Below are 23,690 nucleotides of genomic sequence, written 5' to 3' on the forward strand. Positions count from 1 at the left end.
TTGCTGTTAAACCCATATTTATGCCTTCTTCCCTTCATGTCTTGTTTTATCACAACTTTAGCCGAATTTCCTATCTTCAGCACAGTTGAATCTCCTGTCTTATTCTCCAATGACACACTTTGATGGTTTGTATCTCTTTTCTTCATATGTTCTAGTGCTTCAACTTCAAAATGCATAGAGCAATCTGAACTTTCCAGTCATCACCAAAGGCTTCTGCATCAGCATTGACACTCTCTACCCTCTTTGGTTTATGCTTCTGTGTTGCATTCCGTGCTTCCTCCTTATAATTCACAGATTTATTGGAGGTCTCACTAGAAGAATCAACATCAATCCGCGTTTGTTCCTCCTCTACCAGCTCAATATCTTTCGTTTCACCTTTGCTTTTGTAAACTACACTATAATTTACAAAACAAAAGTTGAAAGGAAAGATATTGAGCTGGTAGACGACGAAGAAGCACAGATTGGTGCTGATCATTCTAGTGCAACCTCTAATAAATCTGAGATTTATAAGGAGGAAGCACGGAATGCAGCACTGAAGCATAAAACAAAAAGGGTGGAGAGTGTCAATGCTGATGCAAAAGCCTTTGGTGATCAATGGAAAATTCAGATTGCTTTATGCATTCTGAAGCTGAAGCACTAGAACATACGAAGAAAAGAGATACAGGACACCAAAGTGTGTCATTGGAGAATAAGACAGGAGATTCAACTGTGCTGAAGATAGGAGATTCGGCTAAAGTTGTGATAAAACAAGACATGAAGGGAAGAAAGTATAAATATGGGTTTAACAACAATAAACGTGAGAAGACAGAGAAGAAAAGGGTGGTGGATGATGAAACTGGTGACAAACATGAGCTGTATGAAGTCCTAAGGATACCATCTAAAACAAAATACCAATGCCTCAATCAGAGAAAAATGTAGTTGTCACTTACTTGCTTTGGTGACCTCTGTCTCTGCAGAAAATTACATTAGACGATGTTAATCAATTCTCCTTCATCATGATCATTTCGATTAGCATGAATGTCGTCACCTTCTTCTTCTCCGACAACGTTAGGAGTGATTTGAGCAGTCAAAGGACTAACATAGGTGTCCATGTATGAATCATCATCTTCTACATTAACACCAATTGTTTTGCCCTGCAGAACCACGCACCACCTTTCATCACAAGGGTCTTGCACATAAAATACTTGTCTAGCTTGTTCTTCCATGATGAAAGGGTCATTCTGGTAACCAAGTTTCTTTAGGTCTACCAATGTAAATCCTATATCATCGGTGCGCACACCGGTGTTGCTGTCAACCCATTTACATTTGAAAACACATACCGTAAATTTCACATTGTTAAGCTCCCAAATTTGATCAATGAACCCAAAGTAAGGGATGGAAGCTACACAGGGATTGGCATCATTGACACTTGCAAAGTGTTGAGATTCAGCCCTTAGGGTGACCCCGCTGTTTTGCATTGTACTTTTGTCATCTTGTACTTTTGTGTAAAATGAATACCTGTTTATGTTGTATCCTTGCCAGGTTATAACATTTCTTTTAGGCCCATCTGCTAGCTTTCTTAATGTTTCTGAAGCATTCTCATCTGCAAAGATTGTATCTTTAAACCAATCACAGAAAGTCTTGTTATGCTTTTTCAACACCCAATTCTTTGACATTTTAGGATTATTCTGTTTGACTAAAGCTTCATGCTTAACTATGTATGGCAAAACTTCATTACTATTGTTCAAGACATACAAGTGAGCTTGTAACAAATCTTCTATGCTTGGAGTGATCACATGTAGTCCTCTTGAACCCTTACCACCCACTCTGTCATCATGCCGACACTCAGGAAGCCCAACAGGTTTAGCCTTCTGTAAGTATTTTGAACAAAATTCAATGGCTTCTTCTGCAATGTACCTCTCAACAATAGATCCTTCTGGACAATATAGATTCTTTGTATACCCTTTTAAGATCTTCATGTATCGCTCAATCGGGTACATCCACCGTAGATAAACAGGACCACAGCATTTGATTTCTCTGACCAAATGCACAATCAAGTGAATCACGATGTCAAAGAAAGCAGGGGGAAAATACATCTCCAACTCACACAGTATAATTGCGGCCTCATTTTCCAACTCATCAAACTTGACTGGATCAATGACTTTGCTACATATAGCATGGAAGAAAAAGCACAGGCGAGTTATTGCTAACCTGACTTTGTTTGGCAAGATATCTCGTATAGCCACGGCTAACAATTGTTGCATGAGCACGTGACAATCGTGAGACTTTAATCCTACAAGCTTAAGCTCCTTCAATTGCACAAGGCTCTTAATATTTGAAGAGTATCCTTGTGGAACCTTCACCCGACGAAGACACTGACAAAAACTTATCTTCGCCTTCTTGGACAAAGTATGGCAGGCTGGGGGGAAGTAAATTTTCTTCCCATCAGACCTTGGATGCAACTGTGATCATATACCCATATCAGCTAGATCTTGACGGGTATTCAAGCCATCATTCGTCTTGCCTTGAATGTTAAGGAGCGTCCCAATCACACTGTCACAAACATTTTTCTCCACATGCATAACATCAATACAATGTCTAACGTCAAGATCACACCAGTACAAAAGATCAAAGAAAATGGACCTCTTCTTCCATATGTAACTCTGACTTTTATCCTTCTTTTGGGTCTTCCCAAATACAATATTCAGGTGTTGAACCCGCTGATATACCTGCTCACCAGTCAACGGTATCGGCACAATATCATGCTCTTGACTTCCATTAAAAGCTTTTTTCAATCGTCTGTAAGGATGATTGGGTGTTAGAAAGCGGCGATGCCTACTATAGACAGTTTTTCTCCCATGTTTAAGTTGTATGTAACTTGTATTTTCTTCACAGATGGGGCATGCATGATGACCCTTAACACTATAACCGCTGAGATTCCCATATGCTGGAAAGTCATTAATGGTACAAAAAAGCATTGCACACATTTCAAAGGTCTCATCTCGAAACGCATCAAACACTACAACCCCCTCATCCCACAACTTTCTCAGATCTTCAACCAACGGGCTTAGATAAACATCAATGTCATTTCCTGGCTGTCTGGGGCCCAATATCATCATAGACAACATCATGTATTTTCGCTTCATGCACAACCAAGGAGGCAAATTGTAAATTACTAGTAGAACTGGCCATGAACTGTGTTGAGTGCTTAAGGTGCCATATGGATTCATTCCATCACTGGCTAGTCCAAGTCTAAGATTTCTTGGCTCTTTCCCAAAATCCGGATACAAACCATCAATCTTCTTCCACTATGAGCAATCAGCCGGATGACGGACCAGTCCATCAGAAATCCTTCCATTTGCATGCCATGTAAGGTCTTTTGCGTCGTCCTCGTTAGCAAAAAGACGCTTAAACCTTGGAATGATAGGCAGATACCACAAAACCTTTGCTGGCGGGCCCTTCTGTGACTTTTCATCATAACTGCTTTCCTCATCATCCTTCACTTTGTACCGTGAAGTCCCACACATAGGGCATTTGGACATTTCTTGGAATTCATGCCTGTAGAGTATGCAATCATTGGGGCAAGCATGAATCTTCTGATACTCCATACCCATGGGACACAGTATCTTCTTCGCCTTATAGTAACTTTTAGGCAGCATGTTGTCCTCTGGAAGCAGATTGTGCACTACCTCAAGCAATGAGGTGAAACTTTTGTCACTCCACCCATACCTGCCTTCACATTAACCAGACTTAACACCGCAGACAACAGGGTTAAGGAATTCTTGCACCCCGTATACAAAGACTTCTTTGAATCACTCTGCAATCCTTCATACACAGGGGTGTGTGCTTCCTGAAAAGACTCTTGTCCAAGGTCACGAATCATGTCCTCCAAGCGATCTCCCATTTCCATATCAAACGGTTCAGATTGGGACCCACTCTATATGTTAGTCACTTCACCATGCCATATCCACGTCGTGTAATTCATCTTCATCCCATCACACAATAGATGGTCCCGTATGTCATCAAGTAGTTGTCATCTTCCATTCAAACAGTTGATGCAAGGACAATAATATTTTCCTTCTTCATTCGGTCGACCTCTTTCTAAAGCAAATTGTAAGAACTGCTCCACGCCATCCTCATATTCTGGGCTCATGCAACTTTGATTGATCCAACTTCGATCCATCTGAGCAAATCCATGCATGCAAATCTGACTTTTTTATTTATAGGTGTGGCCCTATCCCATTTAGGAAGACTGTCTTTTATGTTAGCCTCAAACGTCATGGTTAGCATTATTTTGAACAATTTGAGTAAATTTCGGCAGCATTTCGCATTGGTCTCCAAGTACACGACATGACATCGGTGAAATGAATTTCACGATAATCAAGTATGCACTCAGAGAACAACTTGAAATGCATTCAACCGAAATTTCATCAAATTAATCAAAATAATAATAACCTGACCGAATGAGTCTAACATAAAAATACCAGTCTCCCCAAACTGTCCAAACGGATAATTCAAGACTAAATACAATGACTAATGCAAACTATCCGCAAGAATCATTGCATTCAGTCTCAAACGGGAATCTACGGTTCACTCAGCATGAACAACAATTATTTATATAGCAAATTACATTCAGCACGTATAACAACATTCATGACATACAAGAACATTCATGACGTACAAGAACATACAAGGACATCAACAGTTGTGTGTGTGTTTGTGTTTGTCTCTTTATCTGTGTGTGTGTGTGTGTGAGAGTTTGTCTCTTTATGTGTGTGTGTGTCTGTCTGTCTATGTGTGTGAGTGTGTTTGTGTATGTGTGTGTCTGTGACTCAGTGTGTGTGTCTTTGTGTGTGTGTCTGTGTGTGTGTTTGTGGCTCAATGTGTTTGTGTGTTTGTCTGTCTCTTTATATGTGTGTGACTCTATGTGTGTGTGTGTGTGCTTGTGTTTGTCTCTTTATCTGTGTGTGTGTGTGTCTGTTTGTCTCTTTATGTGTGTGTGTGTGTGTGTATCTATTTGTCTCTTTGTGTGTGTGTGTGTGTGTGTGTGTCTGTCTATGTGTGTGAGTGTGTTTGTGTATGTGTGTGTCTGTGACTCAATGTGTGTGTCTGTGGCTCAGTGTGTTTGTGTGTTTGTCTGTCTCTTTATGTGTGTGTGACTCTGTTTGTGTGTGTGTGTGTATCTTTATGTGTGTGTGTGTGTTTGTGTTTGTGTCTGCGTGTGTTTGTCTCTATGTGTGTGTGTTTGTGTATCTATGTGTGTCTCATTGCAGGGTAGCAAAGGATCATTAAATTGTAAACATCATCAGCCACATGATGAGGGAAGCAGTATCAAATCAATGCTTTACAAGCTTTTTGGTGGGGAGCAATAAGGTGCCTGTAGATGTTCTTCAATACGCTAACGATACGATATTCTTTGGAGAAGCATCTATGGCAAATGTCAAAACTGTGAAGGTTATTCTCAGGAGTTTTGAGCTGGTTTTTGGATTGAGAATTAATTTTGCTAAGAGCAAATTTGGAGCTGTTGGTCAATCTGAGGAGTGGTGTCTTCATGCTGCAAACTACCTCAATTGTGCTTTGCTCCAATTTCCTTTCTGCTATTTAGGTATTCCGATTGGTGTCAATCCCAAAAGAAAGGTGGTGTGGGATCCTATAATTAGGAAATTTGAGGATAGGCTGAACAGGTGGAAGATGGGTAGGGGTGACCATATCCTGTTCTGGGAAGATGCTTGGGCTTAGGATGAGATTCCCCTGAAAGACCAATTTCCAAATTTATATCGAATTTCCTCTCAAAGAAACCACATAATGGCTGATATGGGATCCTTCTCTGAAAGTGGGTGGGAATGGAATCTACTTTGGAGAAGAAACTTGTTTCATTATAAGATGGGAATTGCTTCCAATTTCATTGATGAAATTTCAATAATCAGGCTAAATAGCAACTTGAAGGACACCTGGGTTTGGAGAGCTGACATTAATGGAATCTTTTCTACTAAATCTGCCTACCAAGTTTTAAAAAATGAGCAGGCTTCTGAAGTTCAGTACTTGGCATTCCAGCAACTCAGGGATATTAAAATCCCCCCGAGAGCCTTGTGCTTTGCCTGGATGTTGTTATGGGATAGACTTCCTACTAAGGATAACCTAGCGAAGAGGCAAATTCAAACTGATAGTGACTTATGCCCTTTCTGCCACAGCAAGCCTGAGTCTGCTTCCCATTTGTTCTTCACTTGTGGGGGATGCTAATTGATGGTTTATGGGTGGAAAATCCTAATTTGGTTAAGGCAGAAATTTTGCAGCATTTGCAGAGCAGATTCAAATTAATTGAAGTTATGTACAAGCACTGTAGCTTTTAGAAAAATAAGCATTGCAGCTTATTTAAGGCAGAAATTCTGCAGCATCTACAATATGTGGGTGGAAAAATAAGCACTGCAGCTTTTAAAATTAAATTAATTGAACTTATGTACAAGCACAAGTTCAAATTAATAAGGTTTAACAGAAGGTTTTCTGTTTTTTTTTTAAAATTTTCACTGCAGGTTTTAGAGAAGTTAAAATGGAAGCATCTTTATTAATTACAATTGAAGTATATAAGTTGGTTTTAACATATAGGAGATAAGGTTTAATTACAACAGGGAGTGGTTATTCAAAATAACATAAGGTGGAAGGTGGGGGATGGAGAGAAAATTAGATTCTAAGGTTTATTGCAGAATTTCATGTGAATGCTTCATTTCCTAAGGGACTCAATTCCTCATTCATTGAAACCAGTATGCAACATTTTACATGAAACACTAGTATATAACATTTTAAAGCAAACACCACTATATAATATTTTAAATGAAACAACAGTATATACATACTAGTTCCTACGTACGTACCTGGAGTTGCTATAACCCGAACGACCTTCAACAACAATGTCAATTAAAAGTAGTATATGATAACCTGAAAAAAAAACCATAGTCCATGTCATACATAACACTGAATTAATTTGTTCTGAAAAATAAAATCAGCAGTGAGGAGGAGCAGAAGCTAAATGATATTGAAGACAAGAAATGACATGATAGTCTAGAAAGTTTTATGTATCAGCAGGGAGTTGCATTGACTTGGACCATTTCGCAGAAAAGAAATGACATCATATTCTCCAATGGGAGTTTCAACGCTAACAGAATATTAGATGATGCAATTTCCTTGTCATGGACATGGCTGACACATTTGGAGAAGGATTTTGGTATTCATTTTAACCAATGGTCATCCAATATCAAAGCAGGATTTTCTAATAGTATAGGATAGCAAAATCAGGCAAATATTTGTATTATCTTTACTTTCTCAGCATTGGTTCAAATACTGCATGTGTGAGTAAGTGTGTAACGATCACTTCTATTAGTGGGAATTGTGCCATTTGCTTGAGAAACCTACAGTTGCACACTGAATTTTCAATTTTTTTGTAATTGTTCTGTTTAGTTTTATGATTAGTTACAATGAAGATAACTTGGTCTTCTCTACAAACTCCATAATTTATGTACATATCCAATTGGTAATCGTCTTTAATGCAAGTTAATTATTTTTTGAGGCATATAAAGCTCTTTTCCAATCAATGATTTTTCCTCTAATTCGGGCACTGTATTTGGACTAATTTCATTTTGGAAAGCCAAACTTTATAACCATATCCTTTAATTCGAAAGTCTTTGATTTGCTCCTACTTAATTTGGCTTTTTCTTGCTTAAACGTTGCGTACTGTATTCTTCACATTCAGAAATAAGCAGAGCTAACACTAACTAAAAAATGAATTAAAGAGGGGGACAACAACAACTTCTATTTCCATAAACTAATCAATTACAGCAGGATGAGAAATGCTTTAAGGGGATTACTGATTGATGGAACTTGGGTTGAAGACCCTCTCTTGGAGAAATCCAGAGTGAAGTGGTTAAGAGAAGGGGATAGAAACTCAACTTATTTCCACAGATTGGTCAATCATAGAAGGAGGGTCAATGCTTTTCAAGGTCCGATCATTGAGGGTGTGTGGGTCCACGAGCCTAGCAGTGTTAAGATTGCAGTCTTAAATCATTTCAAAGATACATTCTCAGAGCAGAACCCTAATAGGCCAACCCTAGATGGGGTTCGGTTTCCTTCCCTTGGCCAAGGAGAGAAGGAAAGCCTTGTTGCTAGATTCGCTGAAGTGGAAATTAAATTAGATCCAACCTTCAAGTAGGGATCTTCTCCTCTGGAGGGCTGATCCAAGAGACAAAAATGGAATCTATTGATAGAAGGTTATGTCAGTATTTATGGGCTGACTGTAATGCTTCTTCGGAATGTGCCCCTTCAATTAATGGTGCTGGTGGCCTCTTTTGCATCTGGAATAATGATTCTTTTTCAGTTGACAGAAAGGTAGTGGGGAGAGGATTTATTTTGTTGGAAGGGATGTCGATTAAAGAGAATAAGAGGGTCTCCATAATTAATGTTTATGCTCCATGTGATCTCCAAGGGAAGAGACAACAATGGGATGAGATTCTGCAGTTGAAGACATCTTCTCAAGAAGGCCTTTGGTGTGTTTTAGGTGACTTCAACTCTATAAGGCACCAAGATGAGAGAGTGAGTTTAGCTCAGTCAGTGGGTCCTGACCCCAGCATCTCTGAATTCAATTCTTGGATTTCAGATATGGCTTTAGAGGAGGTTAGGTCTGTTGGGAGAAGATTCACTTGGTGTAGACCTAATGGCAGTGCTATGAGCAGATTGGACAGGTTCCTTTTATCTGATGAGTGGTTGGTGCAATGGCCAGGTTCCACTCAGTTTGTGCTAGACAGGGACTACTCTGATCACTGCCCTATCCTCTTAAAGTCAAAGACCATTGATTGGGGGCCAAAACCTTTCAAGGTTATGGACTGGTGGTTGAAGGACAAGGGGTTCCAACAACTAGTGGAGCAGCAATGGGGCAATTATCACCCTCCTGGATAGGGAGGTTTTGTTCTGAATCACAAAATTAAATTCCTTAAACAATGTATAAAGCATTGGAGTTTTTCAAATGGTGAAGCTAATGCTAGAAAAGTCCAGAATATTAAAAAAGAGCTGAATGCTTTGGAGGCTGGCTTAAATGATAGAGCTCTATCTCAACAGGAAGTGAGCTCTTGAAAGATTGGAGCTTTGATTATGCAGGCAATTAGAAATATTAGAGAAGACTATAAATGCTCCAGGTTATGAATTAGGTAATCTTCCATCACATATTCAAGATGGAAACAAGAACAATTTTAGAGTACTTCCTAAAGAATCTAAATACCCTTCAAAATGTAACACCTGAGGAAGTTGATTGGCATATTAATGAGAAGCTTCTGATTAAGTACTGTGAACTTCATCATTGACCATTCAAGTTCCTTTCATGGTTCTTGAATGAAGCATGAGTGAAATACAGTCGATACATCAGTTTCCCTCTACAGTTTGTATATTTACAAGATTAATCATTGGTTGTAATACGAACCACCTCTAAATTGCTAAATAAATTTAAGTTTTTCTAAGTTTTTTTCCCTGTGAATTTGTCTGTTGGGTCAGCTTCACTGCTTTTTTCAGAAAATGAATGATTCTTTTTATTTCTCTTGTTCCCTTCCTCATCATTTATTCAAGAAGAAAATTAAATAAAGAAAAATAGAAATACAGGGCACAAAACTGATGAAGAGAAGAGCAAGAAGAGAGACACATGAAATTTGTCTTATTTAGACAGAATTGTGAAAGTACGTACATATCATGGAAAAGTTTCAAATTTAATTGAAATACTAGTGTAAAGGTTTTTGTAATGTTTAACCATGAATGGGGGGCGAATGCTGAATCCTGATACAATGGTAAAGTTGTGTCTTGGTGTCTAATCGGTCATGAGTTTGATTTAAAAGTAATCTTTTTGTATTTGGAAGACTAAGACTGTTCATATTTTGTATAACAAGGAGCCTACGAGACTGGGGTATGTTAATTTTATTTAACCATGAATTGTCATGTAATTGAAGATTATTAAATTTTACAAGAATTGTTAATTTGTTAATACTATATATTAACAATCTTTGTTATTATCAACTCTACCTATTTCCATAGATTCATCAACCATAGAAGGTCTCACAGGATTGATGAGGACAGCCATATCTAAGAACTTGTTCAGTAGCTATCAAGTGGGAAGTTTGAAGGAGGATGTCAATATTCTGCAATATGCATATGACACTTTGTTTTTTGAAATTTCAAATTCGGCCAAAGTTAGAGCTTTAAAGTCTATTCTGAGATGCTATGAGCTGGTTTCAGGCCTCAAGAACAATTATGCTAAAAGTCAGTTCGGTTGTTTGGGCAAATCAGAGGGCTGGTGTAGAGATGCAGCTCAATTCCTTAACTACAGCCAGTTGGGTATTCCTTTCTCTTATCTTGGAATTCCAGTGGGGTCAAACCCTAAAAGCTGGAGCGTTTGGCAGCCTATCATCAACAAGTTTGAGACCAAGTTGGCATCTTGGAAGCATACATGTCTCTCGATGGGGGGTAGAATCACCATCATCAATTCTATTTTGACAGCTTTGCCCATCTACTTGCTGTCTTTTTACAAAATCCCCAAAAAAGTAGTTCATAAGATAGTATCTATTCAGAGAAACTTTCTTTGGGGAGGTGACAATGAGACAACTAAGATCCCTTGGTCAAATAGGATACAATTTGTCTTCCTAAAATCAGAGGGGGGTTAGGAATTAAAGACTTGAACAAGTTTAATCAGGCCTTGCTTGGCAAATGGGGTTGGCAGTTGGCAAATAATCAGCACCAACTTTGGGCAAGAACCTTATTGTCCAAATATGGAGGTCGGCATGCCTTACTATATGGCAGAAGCAGTGCAGACATTTCTCCTTGGTGGAAGGATTTAAAATCTGTCTTCCAGCAACAGCACCACAATAGTTTGACCAGTAACTTGAGGTGGAAGGTGGGTAATGGGGCCAAAATCAACTTTTGGAAGGATAAGTGGAGGGGGGATGACTTAAACCTCAAAGATAAATATCCTGCTCTGTACCAAGTGAGTCAACAGTAGGACTATACTATCAGTCTAATGGGTCAATATGTTGACAATAGGTGGGATTGGAAGATACAATGGAGGAGAAATTTCTTTGAGCATGAAATCGATATGGTGGCAGCTTTCATGGATGAGATTGATGGGGTTCAGATTCACCTTTCTAGCTTGGATTACCTCACTTGGAGGGCTGATCCTACTGGGTCTTATTCCACAAAGTCAGCATACAACCTCTTGATGGATGATGGCAGTTCTGATAATGAAGACAAAAACAGCAAGTGTTGGTCACATCATGTTCTCTTGCACAAGAAATAGGAGTCTTTGGTGGGAGGTTTTGAGATGGGTTAGTAGAATGGGGCCTTTCCCCATTGACCCTAAAAATCATTTCATACAATTCTCTCATTGGAACAGAAAAAGCTATATAGACAAGAGATGGGCAGTGCTTTGGATAGCTTTATCCATGACTATTTGGAAGCATAGAAATTCAGTGGTTTTTAATAACCAGATTTTCAACCCCGAAAAAGTCATGGATGAAGCTTTATTCCACAATTCGTCATGGTTAAAATGTATGGACAAAGATTTCCATATTCATTTCAACCAATGGTCTACTAGCTTGTGGGAGGAGTTGTCTTAGGGGGTTGTTTCCTTTTTGGTTTCAGCTAATGTGGTTATGTAACTTTCAGATGGGTTAGGAAATTTTGCCTTGTATTTTTTTAATCCTCTCTTCAGTACACCTAGTACTGTATTATATATAATACTATTGATTTTTGTTGTGCAAAAAAAAACCATAGAAGAAGAAAAAATGCTATTCAAGAAATTGAGGCAGCTACCAGATTTTTAGAACATACAACAAAGATTCATATTCATCCACATTCAGTAGATTGTTGGAAACGGAGAGCAGAACCTAATGGACAGTACACAACAAGGAGCGTATACCTTTTGATGCAAGGAGAAGCAACTGAGGAAAATAGTGATGGAGTGTTTACGGAGTTATGGAAATTACAAATTTCAGCAAAAGCAGCTATCTTTGCATGGAGATTGGTTAAAGACAGACTGCCAACCAAGCTTAATCTAAGAAGAAGACAAATACAGCTCAAGGGTTAATGTGACTGCAAAAAAGCTAGTAGTTATGCTTTAGAAGACAATTCAAGAAAAAAAAATCTAGAAGGAAATCAAGAAAATACAAAATAAAACTATATTTTTTTGGTAAAATACATAATTAAATATAAAAAAACATGCATTGGATAGTTGACCCTCAATCAATCACACCAAATTCTGTTCCTTCAAGCTCCTATCCCACCAAATACTACGAATCAATGGGGATATTAAAAACATCAGGCAAAAGTTAAACATCAGCCAGAAGGCTATGAACAATAAGGCCAAACAACTTGAACAGCCACTATCCCAAAAAGCTATAAGATATGAAGCATGGAAACAAAAACTAGAGCATGAAAGAAACGACTACACAACAACAGTGAAGGAAGAAAGTAGATGCTTCCAAGCAACAACTCAACAAAATAAGGCAATATTTTTACACAGCTTTCCAAGCAACACTACCTGCATTCCAAACCCTAGCTAGTAGTAGTAACTAATTAAGAAACTAACTAACAATCTATAAGAACAAAGAGCACAAACACCACGTACGCGGAAGCACAAACTTACAATGAAGATATGAAGCTTACCTCGAACACAACAGCGACAATGCCGGCGAGATTGTACCTCAGGTGAAATGTACCTCAGCTGACCACAAACACCACGTACTACCAGTCAAATGTACCTCAGGTGACCACCACTTGGCCAATCCTTGCACCAGAAACCAAAAAAGGTCCTTAGCTTAACCACAAGTTCCAGAAACAGACCTAGCACGGTCACGCTCTTCAGTTCAATAGAACAACACAGGTAAACGAAGCATACCTGTCACGGTCTTCAGTGCAATGGAGAACAACAACCTTCGATGTTAAAAGTGCAATAGAGAAGAGAGCGCGAAAAGGTACACAGAGAAGAAGAAAGTGCGAGAGGGTAAACGGAGAAGAAGGGAGCGCGAGCGAAATAGGTCACGTCAAATATAATTTAAATGTAAGTTTAACATCGATTTTCAATAAAACACCGATGTTAACAAATTGATGTCAACGTTAACATCGGTTTTATTCAAAAAAACCGATGTTAACTGATGATATGTTAACATCGGTTTTCATAAAACCGATGTTAAGAAATACACATTATTTACAATTATGCCACCATGTTTACGTTAACATCGGTTTTTGACAAAACCGATGTTAATCCGCCGATGTTAAATCCGCCTTTTCTAGTAGTGTGTTGTTGAACCTAGACCTAAGATAAGATAACTAAGGGTTTAATCACTAGAAATGGTGGATAAACACTGAGTTCTCTTACAACCATGAGTTCAAAGCAAATGTTGTTATTGATTTGCTAAGAAATTAGAAATTAATATCAATGTTTAGGATCAAACTGTTAAGAAATTAGGGTTCAATAACAAATATAGTCGAGGATTGATTACTTTAAATATGTTGTTATATTCATTTTCATTGATGATTAATGGTGAAGTTGAATGAATTCCACCCCCGAGCATGTTTTTACATGCTGAAATCACTTTGGTTTTACTCGATACATTTCAAGTTTATGATAAAAAACCAAAATAGAGTTTTTATTAAGTGGTTTAGTTGAAAACTTGGGTCATAAATCATATGTTGATGCTTTCTAAATTATTCTTTGTTCTTAGTAAACAACTGGTGTATTTATTGGTTCAATATTATCCAGGTCCTTGGGGAGATGATATTCTCAGGATGCTTGTGCGATTGGTACATTTGCCAAATTAGCTAATAATACCAAACTCTTTTCAGTCCTTTGCATAGGAACTATATAGTTGTTTTGGCCCACCCTTGGACTATGACCAGTACATAGACTATAATTTTCTTATTCTGGCTAGCCTAAGAATCCTCATTCGAAACCACAATAAAAAAAAGACAACCAAAAGGGGTTTCCGAAAATTGAGCAGAATTTCCCCCTAAAAATAGGACAAATCCCATATTGAATAACATGAAAAAACATATAATATATCAAAACAAATTTATATATATATATATATATATATATATATATATATATATATATATATTCAGATCAAACACTTTGATATCATGGCCACATATCACAACATAGGCCCTTGACATACTATGCAAAATATCAACTAATAGTGATGTTGGTCATGTATACTAATCATCAAAGTGTCTCAAAGCATCATAATTACACCATAAGAGTATCTATAAGATAGGATAATCTAAATTTCAAAATAAAGAGATTTTTTCTATATTTATTACTACCATTATCCCTATAGTTGTATTATACTAAAGTCACAAAAAAACACTCCATCAAACGCAATGGAGGCCTACCAAAAAGATAAACAAATTCCTGGGTAAGTTAGCAAATTTCAGAAAGTCAACTCCACACTATCTGTGTATCTGAGAAAATAAAATGAAATAAAGGGGTGAGTCACAAAGACTTAGTGAGAGCATAAAATACAAAGCGAACGGAAAGAGGAGCATAACATAGCACAAGTCTTTCATTCCCTTGAAAACTTACTTTTAGAATTTAAATGTTATTAAATAAAAGCAAAATTAATACAACTTACTTTTAGAAACTATTGTACACCCTTTAACAGTGGTGTGGGTTGCTAATCGAAATACACCTCTTGAGAATAACTCGAGTTTTGAAACTCCACCAGAAAGGGATTCTTGTGCTTCTCAATGAAAAAAACAGCACCATTTGGTCATCCAAGATATCAAGCAAAGTCAGGAATAACCCAATTGCGTATCTGTTGGATTCGGGAAATTTTTTGGTGAAAAATGGACAACAACCTAACAAGGATACCGTTTTATCGCAGAGTTTTGATTATCCGGGTGATACACATATTCCGGGAATGAAAATAGGATCGAACATATAAACTGGTATAGAAAGATCTATATCATCTTGGAAAAGTGATGAGGATCCTGCACAACAAGAGTATGTTGTAAAAGGGATGGATAAAGGAAGAGGGGGAGAATGGCTAAAAAAAGAAGGTTCCCCTTATTAGAGATGCTCAGACTTTGGATGTATTCATTAGAGTGTTCTAGGTCTCAGTGTGGATTTCCCCTAAGCCCAAGGTAGCTTAAAATCCAATGGACCTTGCGCTAAGCACATCTCTTCAGGGCTTAGCGAGGTGATCATGCGTTGAGCGTCACAATGTCTAGGCTGAGTAAGGTGGTCACGTGCCTTTGGACTTCTCGATGGGCCTTCTTTGCACTAAGCTTGAGCTTGCCCGCTAAGTGAAAAGGCACACTGGGCCTATCTTATGCACTAAGCGATCTGTCCCAATCTTTAACTTTTTCTTTACGTTTTTACTTCATTTTTCCTCAAAAACACTTGTAATTTTGTTTTTTTGAATCTTGCTGATTAAAAATTAACATGATATTAAATTCTTCATTATTTCATTAAAAACAACAATAAAGTAAAGGAATTCTAATCATTCTTAGTCAAAATTAAAGGAATTCTAATCATTAACACAAATGCATTTGTTTTTTAATAAATTTTTGTTTTACGATGAATATCTAATAAAATAATAATTTTATTTTTGGTCATTGACACTTATTTTTAGCTCATTATAAATTAACAAATTTTGTGTTAAATACTTCACATTTGTTATTAATACAAACTACAAATAAAGTTTGCTAATTTATTAGGAAACAAATATATTTTTTTAATTTATAAAAGACTAAAATAAAATATGAAAGATAAAAAATAAAAATATTATTTTAATAATGAGTCAACACAAAATAAAAATTTATTAAAAAAACAAACATAAAAATTAAATATTTATTAAAAGAATATTAATCTCTTCTTCACGGTATCTATGACACGAGAACTTTAGCAAGAAGTTATGTTCCTTCCGTTAATCCCTTTTTGTATATCTCTTTCTCTTTGAGCCCAACTATCTTCCATGCATGGGACAAGATTCACATGAATTGTTCAACGAAAAATATTTAGTAATAAAAAATGGATTAAATAAATTAAAAAGAAGAACTTACCTCCACAAACAAATAGTTGACCTTCTTTTGGCTTCCACATATATATAAAATATTGCTCTGCTTTAGTCTAAACTGCATCAGTAATGTATTTTGTAACTTCTGGTAAGCTTTGATGCATCAACACCACAGTTAAAGAAATCAATTAAAACCGTTTTTTCTCTCTAATATATGACACATAATTAAAAGTTAAGAGTTGAAAACACGGGAATATATATGACTCATATGTACAACTTTGAAAAATATTATAAAAGAAAGTAAATTTGATCAGCGTCAAGATTATCCAAAATGAACTAAATTTGAAGAAGAGTGGTAGTCAAATAAAACAATTGATAAATATATTTTCTAATATGAATTCAACGTGACTTGAAAAACAGTTTTATTTATTTTTACTTGCTATATGATATCAATTAATATTGTGTATATAATCAATTGAAATTGTTTTGGATTAATATTTTAAAGAGAAAATAAAAGATATATCATAAAGAAATTCAATTAAGTATAACTTTTTAACTAAAAAATATATATTTTACTCGATTAAATATTTTCAGAAGTATAAAAATTAAAGTATTATTCGATTCACTTCCATCAATATTATTTAATTACAAAACTCATTTAAAGGTATATGGAAAATATAAAAATTAAATAAATTTTAATTTAACTAATTTCCTTATGTATAGAAGTTAAATAACAAAGTTCTCTAAGACGCTAATAATCATGTGAAAGTATTTTGTCATGTTCAATTATAGGATGAAGAGAAATTTAAATATTTTTGTTTATAATAAAAATTGAAAAATCTTAAGCACTACAAAATCGTATACACTAAAATCTTTCAAAAAAATATAAAATATTTTAAAATATTAATTTTGTAAAGCAATATACTTTTAATCTATGTATTAATTTTTATTTCACAATAATAAAAAAAATTTATTTCTTTTAATACTTCTTGATGAAAAAAAATCCATTTAATTTTAATTACATTAAAGATTATATTATTATTATTATTATTATTATTATTATTATTATTTAATTATTTAATATCTCCGGGTTGCACAAGATGAGAGCCTAGTTATAAAAAAGGGTTTGGATTCAGTGACTTTGTCTCAAGTATATCGTTTAAATTTGTCATCCTTTAGGTAACATCATTATGAACAGTAAAATTCTCACTTCCTCGAGATTATTGTTAAACTGAAATAACTATACCCATTAATTTGCACTCCCAATTTTAAAGCATAAAAGATAAAAACTAAACTATTAATTAAATTAGAAAATATCTTTTAAAATGAGTGCAAAATCTGGACAATTAGATTAATCTAGTAGTGTAAAACGAGGTCCAGAAAGCCAACGAATCCAAATCTATATGAAATAAAGGGAGCATATGAATTTAGGTTCCTGTATACAACATTGACTTAAAATAGCCTTCTCTTCTAAGAACAAAGTTGATTTTTATTATTTTATCACATGGGTTACCCCTCTCTTCTAAGAAGGTTTCAACAAAGACTGCCTGTCTCCATAACTATTCATTTAATTTTTTATTATTTGATTATATGGCTACCCATCTGCCTCTGCCTAAACAAGAACACCATCTTCCCCAATTCAGCAGTTAGTATTGCTTCAGCAACAACATGTTATCATTGTTATGTATTTGCTTATTATTATTTTCCTACTTCTCAGGAAATTGCACTTCACTAGACAGTTTAGCAGTAAATCAATCCATCCAAGATGGTGGGAATGAGACTTTGGTTTCAGCAGGTGGAATTACTGAAGTGGGTTTCTTTAGCCCAGCAAAAACAACAAGGCGATACTTGGGTATATGGTTCAGAAATGTTACCCCTTTAACAGTGGTGTGGGTTGCTAACCGAAATACACCTCTTGAGAATAACTCAGGAGTTTTGAAACTCAACCAGAAAGGGATTCTTGTGCTTCTCAATGACAAAAACAGCACCATTTGGTCATCCAAGATATCAAGCAAAGCTGGGAATAACCCAATTGCGCATCCGTTGGATTCGGGAAATTTTGTGGTGAAAATTGGACAGCAACCTAACAAGGGTACCGTTTTATGGCAGAGTTTTGATTATCCAGGTGATACACATATTCCGGGAATGAAAATAGGATGGAACATAGAAACTGGTCTAGAAAGATCTATATCATCTTGGAAAAGTGATGAGGATCCTGCGAAGGGAGAGTATGTTGTAAAAGTGGATCTTCGAGGATATCCTCAAGTATTTGTATTCAAAGGATCCTTGATAAAGTTCAGAGTAGGGCCATGGAATGGCCAGTCTTTGGCTGGATTACCTGTTAAAATTCCATACTGTTCACAAAAATTTGTATTGAATGAAAAAGAGGTGTATTATGGGTACGACCTTCTTGATAGTTTGGAATTCATCAGCATATTTAAACTTACCCCTTCAGGCACGGCACAGAGAAGTTTTTGGAGAGCTCAAACAAACACCAGGCAAGTCCTAACAATTGAGGATCAAGATCAATGTGAAAATTATGCCTTTTGTGGTGAAAATTCTATATGCAGTTATGATGGTAACCGTCCAACTTGTGAATGCCTGAGAGGTTATTTTCCTAAGTCTCCGGATCAGTGGAATATGTCAATTTCACCAAACGGCTGTGTTCCAAGGAATAAATCTAACTGCCAAAACAGTTATACAGATGGCTTCTTCAAGTACGCACACATGAAAATGCCAGACACATCTTCTTCGTGGTTTAATACAACCATGAACCTTGATGAATGTCGGAAGTCATGTCTTAAAAACTGTTCTTGTACTGCATATGCAAATTTAGATATTCGTGGTGGTGGAAGTGGCTGTCTACTTTGGTTTAATAATACAGTTGACATGAGGTATTTCCCTAAATTTGGACAAGACATTTATATCAGAGTCCCTGCTTCAGAATTAGGTACTCCGTCAATTTTTTTATTTGATTTTTACTTTTTCCTATGTTCTTTGCTCTGTTTTCCCTCTTAATTTTTTGTTGTATGTTAGGCCATGATAACATTCAAAGGTGACCTAAAAAAGCCTTCTATTATTAGTAATGCATGATTTTTATTATATGGGAATTATTTTGAAATTTAAATACAATGTATTTTTTTCAAACTCAGTCTAAGAAATTAGACTCACTTTTTAAGCTTCAATGGTTAGATCTGTTTATTTTAAAGTTGGCAACTGATGTTGCTCTGTTTCTTTTAGATAATGGTGGCCCTGGAATCAAGAAAAAGATAGTAGTAATCACTGCTGGTGTGACAGTTTTTGGACTTATCATCACATGTTTCTGCATACTGATAGTTAAAAATCCAGGTAAGTATATGCATAATTTAGCATCTATCATAGGCAATTAGACACAAAAAGGAACATGTGCATATTATGTTTCTATGTTTATACACTGTTATTTTAAAACCAACTATGGTCTGCAACAAAGTTTTACAATAACCATTACAAAAATATATAGTAGGTAACCATCTATATTAATCATGCGCTAGAAAATATTCTTGGATGTGCAACACCTGTATTGAGAAAGATTTCAAAACTCTGCTACATAGTGTCAAGCTTGATTATGCAATTTCTTCTTAGATATGCTAATATATATAGGCTTCCATAAATACAGAAATAAACAAAATAAGAACACTAATCATATTGATTAATGTTTTAATATTGTCATGTTGCACATTTTAGTGGCAGGAAGATTATATTCTCATATCGGACGATTTCAATGGCGGCAAGAATATTTTATCTTGAGAAGGGAAGACATGGATCTGCCAACCTTTGAGTTGTCAGCCATTGCTAAAGCCACTGATAATTTTTCTAGCAGAAATAAACTAGGGGAAGGTGGATTTGGGCCAGTATACAAGGTTACATACCCATATCTTATATAGACCTTTATTTTCTCTTAAAACATTCCATAATTATTAATTCCAAATGATAGTTTTCAGGGTACACTAATAGATGGGCAAGAGGTAGCCGTAAAACGACACTCAGAAATGTCTGATCAAGGACTGGAGGAGTTTAAAAATGAAGTTGTGTTGATTGCAAAACTTCAGCACCGTAATCTTGTGAAACTTCTAGGTTGCTGTATTCATGGAGAGGAAAAATTGTTGATCTATGAATGCATGGCCAACAAGAGCTTAGACTGCTTCATCTTTGGTTAGTGCCTTTGAAGTCCAACTTTACATTAAGAAATTTATGGATCTCCTTATGTGATTACCTTTAAACTCTATTTAGAAAGCCACTGCTGTACTAATCATGTAAATGAAATTAAATAGATGAAACTAGAAGTAAGCTCTTATCCTGGAATCAACGTTTTCACATTATTGTTGGCATCGCTCGGGGGCTTCTCTATCTTCACCAAGACTCTAGACTGAGAATTATTCACAGAGATTTGAAAACCAGCAATATCCTACTCGATGCGCATATGAATCCTAAAATCTCAGACTTTGGCATGGCTCGGACTTTTGGCTGGGATCAAAGTCAAGCCAAAACCAGAAAAGTGGTCGGAACATAGTAAGTTGCCTTCCTTTTGTGCTTACTGTATAGTTTATATGGAATTGTTTTTTGTGACTAAGTCTGAAAATTGTACTTGCAGTGGTTACATGCCTCCAGAGTATGCTGTGCATGGTTATTACTCTGTGAAATCAGATGTCTTTGGTTTTGGTGTGATAGTACTAGAGATAGTTAGTGGAAACAAGAACAGGGGATTTTCTGACCCGGAACACTCTCTTAATCTTCTTGGACATGTAAGCACAATGACTATTCATTTTATTACCTAGTTGAATCGATTAATATTACAATAGAATCAAAGTATGTGACTATTTTAATTTTTTTGGCTTTAGGCATGGAGACTTTGGACAGAAGACAGGCCATTGGAGCTGATAGATATAAACTTAAGTGAAAGATGCATTCCTTTTGAAGTCTTAAGATGCATACATGTGGGTTTGTTGTGTGTACAACAAAAACCACAAGATAGGCCGGATATGTCTTCTGTCATTCCTATGCTGAATGGTGAGAAATTATTGCCTCTGCCAAAGGCTCCTGGATTTTATACAGGAAACTGTACTCCTGAATTAGTATCTTCATCTAAAACTTGTAATCCATTATCACAAAATGAGATATCCCTTACAATTTTCGAGGCAAGATAGAATACAAAGACTCTAGTAATGGTGTATTTTGTTGATGAGTAAAGGAAATGATATGGCTTCCAGTAAGTAAAGTTACTATCAAATTATGGTGCAAATATCAACAAAAGCACAATTGGTAGATAACTGAGACTCGTAAGTGATATGTCACTGGATAGATTCCTGACCGCATGTATATAAAAGATTTTGTTAAAAGAAAGAATAATGATTTCATTGATCTTTAAATGTTGAAGGGAATAGTCTCTAACTGTTTTGGGGAATATCCTCGATGCAAATAAAAATAAATGATTATAAAGAATCTATGGATAGCAAGATCTCATTTGTCTTCTGATGACCTATTGCTTGATTCTGTAAATTTGAAACCATGGGTCATTGGTTTATTAATGTATCCCTCATCATTTTAATTCCATTTTTTGTCGTTCAAGTTTCAGTGGCACCCATATTGAATGGATAATTTATTATACTGTTCGACTCTTATACATTTCACATCACAGGGACTAATTTATTCCATACTGATTTGAACCCTGGACCTCTTGGTTAAGGGATACAAGTCATTATCAGTTGTGTTATCCAATATTAGTTTCAAAGGGTAACATAATACCTATATAATTTAATATATTTTTTCTATTTTAATTTGTTAGCTGTATCAATGTAAAATGAGAAAGAAAAAAAATGTAAAATGGTGTGAAACAGAGAGCATGTCAATTTGGATTTCCACTACCAAGACATTGATTATTTGTAACAGTATTCTCTTCTAGGTTCTTACAACAATTGACACTAATCAGGATTCAACAAATACGGCTCCACCCACAGAGCAGTTAGATGGAATAGTTTTTTTTCTTATTTTATTAAATGATCATCCTCTGCCTCTGCATAGTCAAGAATATTCACATTTTTCAACGCAAAACTACAGCTTCCCTATGGATAAAAAAAAATATAACCTCATCTTCCCTAATTTTGTTGTTATTATTGCTTCAACAGCATAATGGTGCATAGCATCTTAATGTTATCTATTTGTTTCTTATTCTCCAACATGTTGGGAACATGCACTTCACTACACAGTTTGGCAGTGAGTCAATACATCCTAGATAGTGAGACTTTGGTTTCATCAGGTGGAATAATTGAACTGGATTTCTTTAGCTCAGGAAATTCAACAAGAAAATACTTGGGTATATGGTTAAGAAATGTATCCCCTTTCAGTGTTGTGGGTGGCTAACGAAACACCTCTTGAGAACAACTCAGAAGTTCTCAAATTATATGAAAATGGATTTCTCGTGTTTATTGTAACATCTCATTTTTTGAAAATAAATTAAAAAAAAAATTAGTAAAAAAATTTTTAGTAAAAAAAATAAAGTTTTAAAAAATGGTGAGATTTTTATAATTAAATAAATAAAAATAAATAATTGTATTAAAATAATGATTTGAAGAAAAAAATATATATTTAATTTATTCATTTGATAGGAATTAAAATAGAGCTCCTTTTAATAAAATAATAAAAATAAATAAATAGAGTAAATAATAGGCTATGAGTACCCTATCTATGAATAGAGGTATCTTATGTGAGTTTTCAGATACTCGTCACCTCTTCCTCTCAATCTCGTTTTCCATTTTTCTTCTTCCAAAATCCTTTTTTTTCCCGTATATCATCAAACATGTCTCAAAAAAATGATAATCTCGGCCTCATTCACCATTGGATCATCGTGAAATTTGAGCACCAAGTTCAGAACTAATTTCCAAACATTTTCACTGGTGGGAATTAAGAAAAAGTGTCTGAGCTGAGAGAAAAACACTTTGCATCATATCTTTTTCTTTTTCCATAGAAATCCAAAACTGTCTCAGTAAAACCATGATCTGAACACGTTAACCATTGGATTTTTGTGAAATTTTGATATGTGGTTCACGTTTTACTTCCTCATATCTTCACCGTTGGGATTTGCAGAATATTATCTATGGAGGGAGCAACACTCATCGCACGTAGATAGTGGAACGAAGACTTCAATCCCTTCTCTTTCTCTCTAACGTGTGGGAACCCTATCAGAGCAATCAGAGGAAAAACTTGAGGAATCTTAGGAAACTGCTAGAAATGCCGCTATTGCTTTCACAATACACATGTGAGCCCGCTTAGGGGTAAGGAATGAGTTTATCGCAATTGGGGTTAGAATGAACATGTGTAGGGATCCTTAGAGGATTAAATTAGGTTTTATTTTGGGGTTTTTATTGAATTATTATTTTTCCTTTACGATTATAAATACAATATTGTTGTGTTTTGCATACCAATTGATATTCTGATAAGAATTGATTGATAAATTTGAGTGCTCTTGATGTTTTTGTGTTTTGACCCATGATTTTGATTAATTGATTTTGATATAATTGTGTGAAATTATTTGAGGGGTTTTACTCCCCATGTTGTGATAAACCTTTTATATAAATTGTTATGTTGAGATTATGAAATGGTGATTCAAATTGTGAGTATGTGATAAATTGAACCTGTGAT

At 35.6% G+C, this 23,690-nt stretch overlaps 1 protein-coding gene across 1 annotated transcript; it reads left to right on the forward strand.

Annotated features, from left to right (window-relative positions):
* The first annotated feature begins 17,509 nt into the window (after nucleotides 1-17,509).
* Nucleotides 17,510-21,632, forward strand: LOC114416959 (G-type lectin S-receptor-like serine/threonine-protein kinase At4g27290). The gene is made up of 7 exons (XM_028382015.1): nucleotides 17,510-18,966; nucleotides 19,257-19,364; nucleotides 19,740-19,915; nucleotides 19,997-20,207; nucleotides 20,327-20,564; nucleotides 20,647-20,797; nucleotides 20,894-21,632. The coding sequence occupies exons 1-7, from the start codon at nucleotides 17,685-17,687 to the stop codon at nucleotides 21,197-21,199; spliced, it is 2,472 nt and encodes an 823-aa protein (XP_028237816.1). The 5' UTR covers nucleotides 17,510-17,684; the 3' UTR covers nucleotides 21,200-21,632.
* The last annotated feature ends 2,058 nt before the right edge of the window (nucleotides 21,633-23,690 follow it).

This window comes from Glycine soja, chromosome 6, assembly GCF_004193775.1.
Source record: "Glycine soja cultivar W05 chromosome 6, ASM419377v2, whole genome shotgun sequence".
In the NCBI taxonomy this organism is placed as follows: domain Eukaryota; kingdom Viridiplantae; phylum Streptophyta; class Magnoliopsida; order Fabales; family Fabaceae; genus Glycine; species Glycine soja.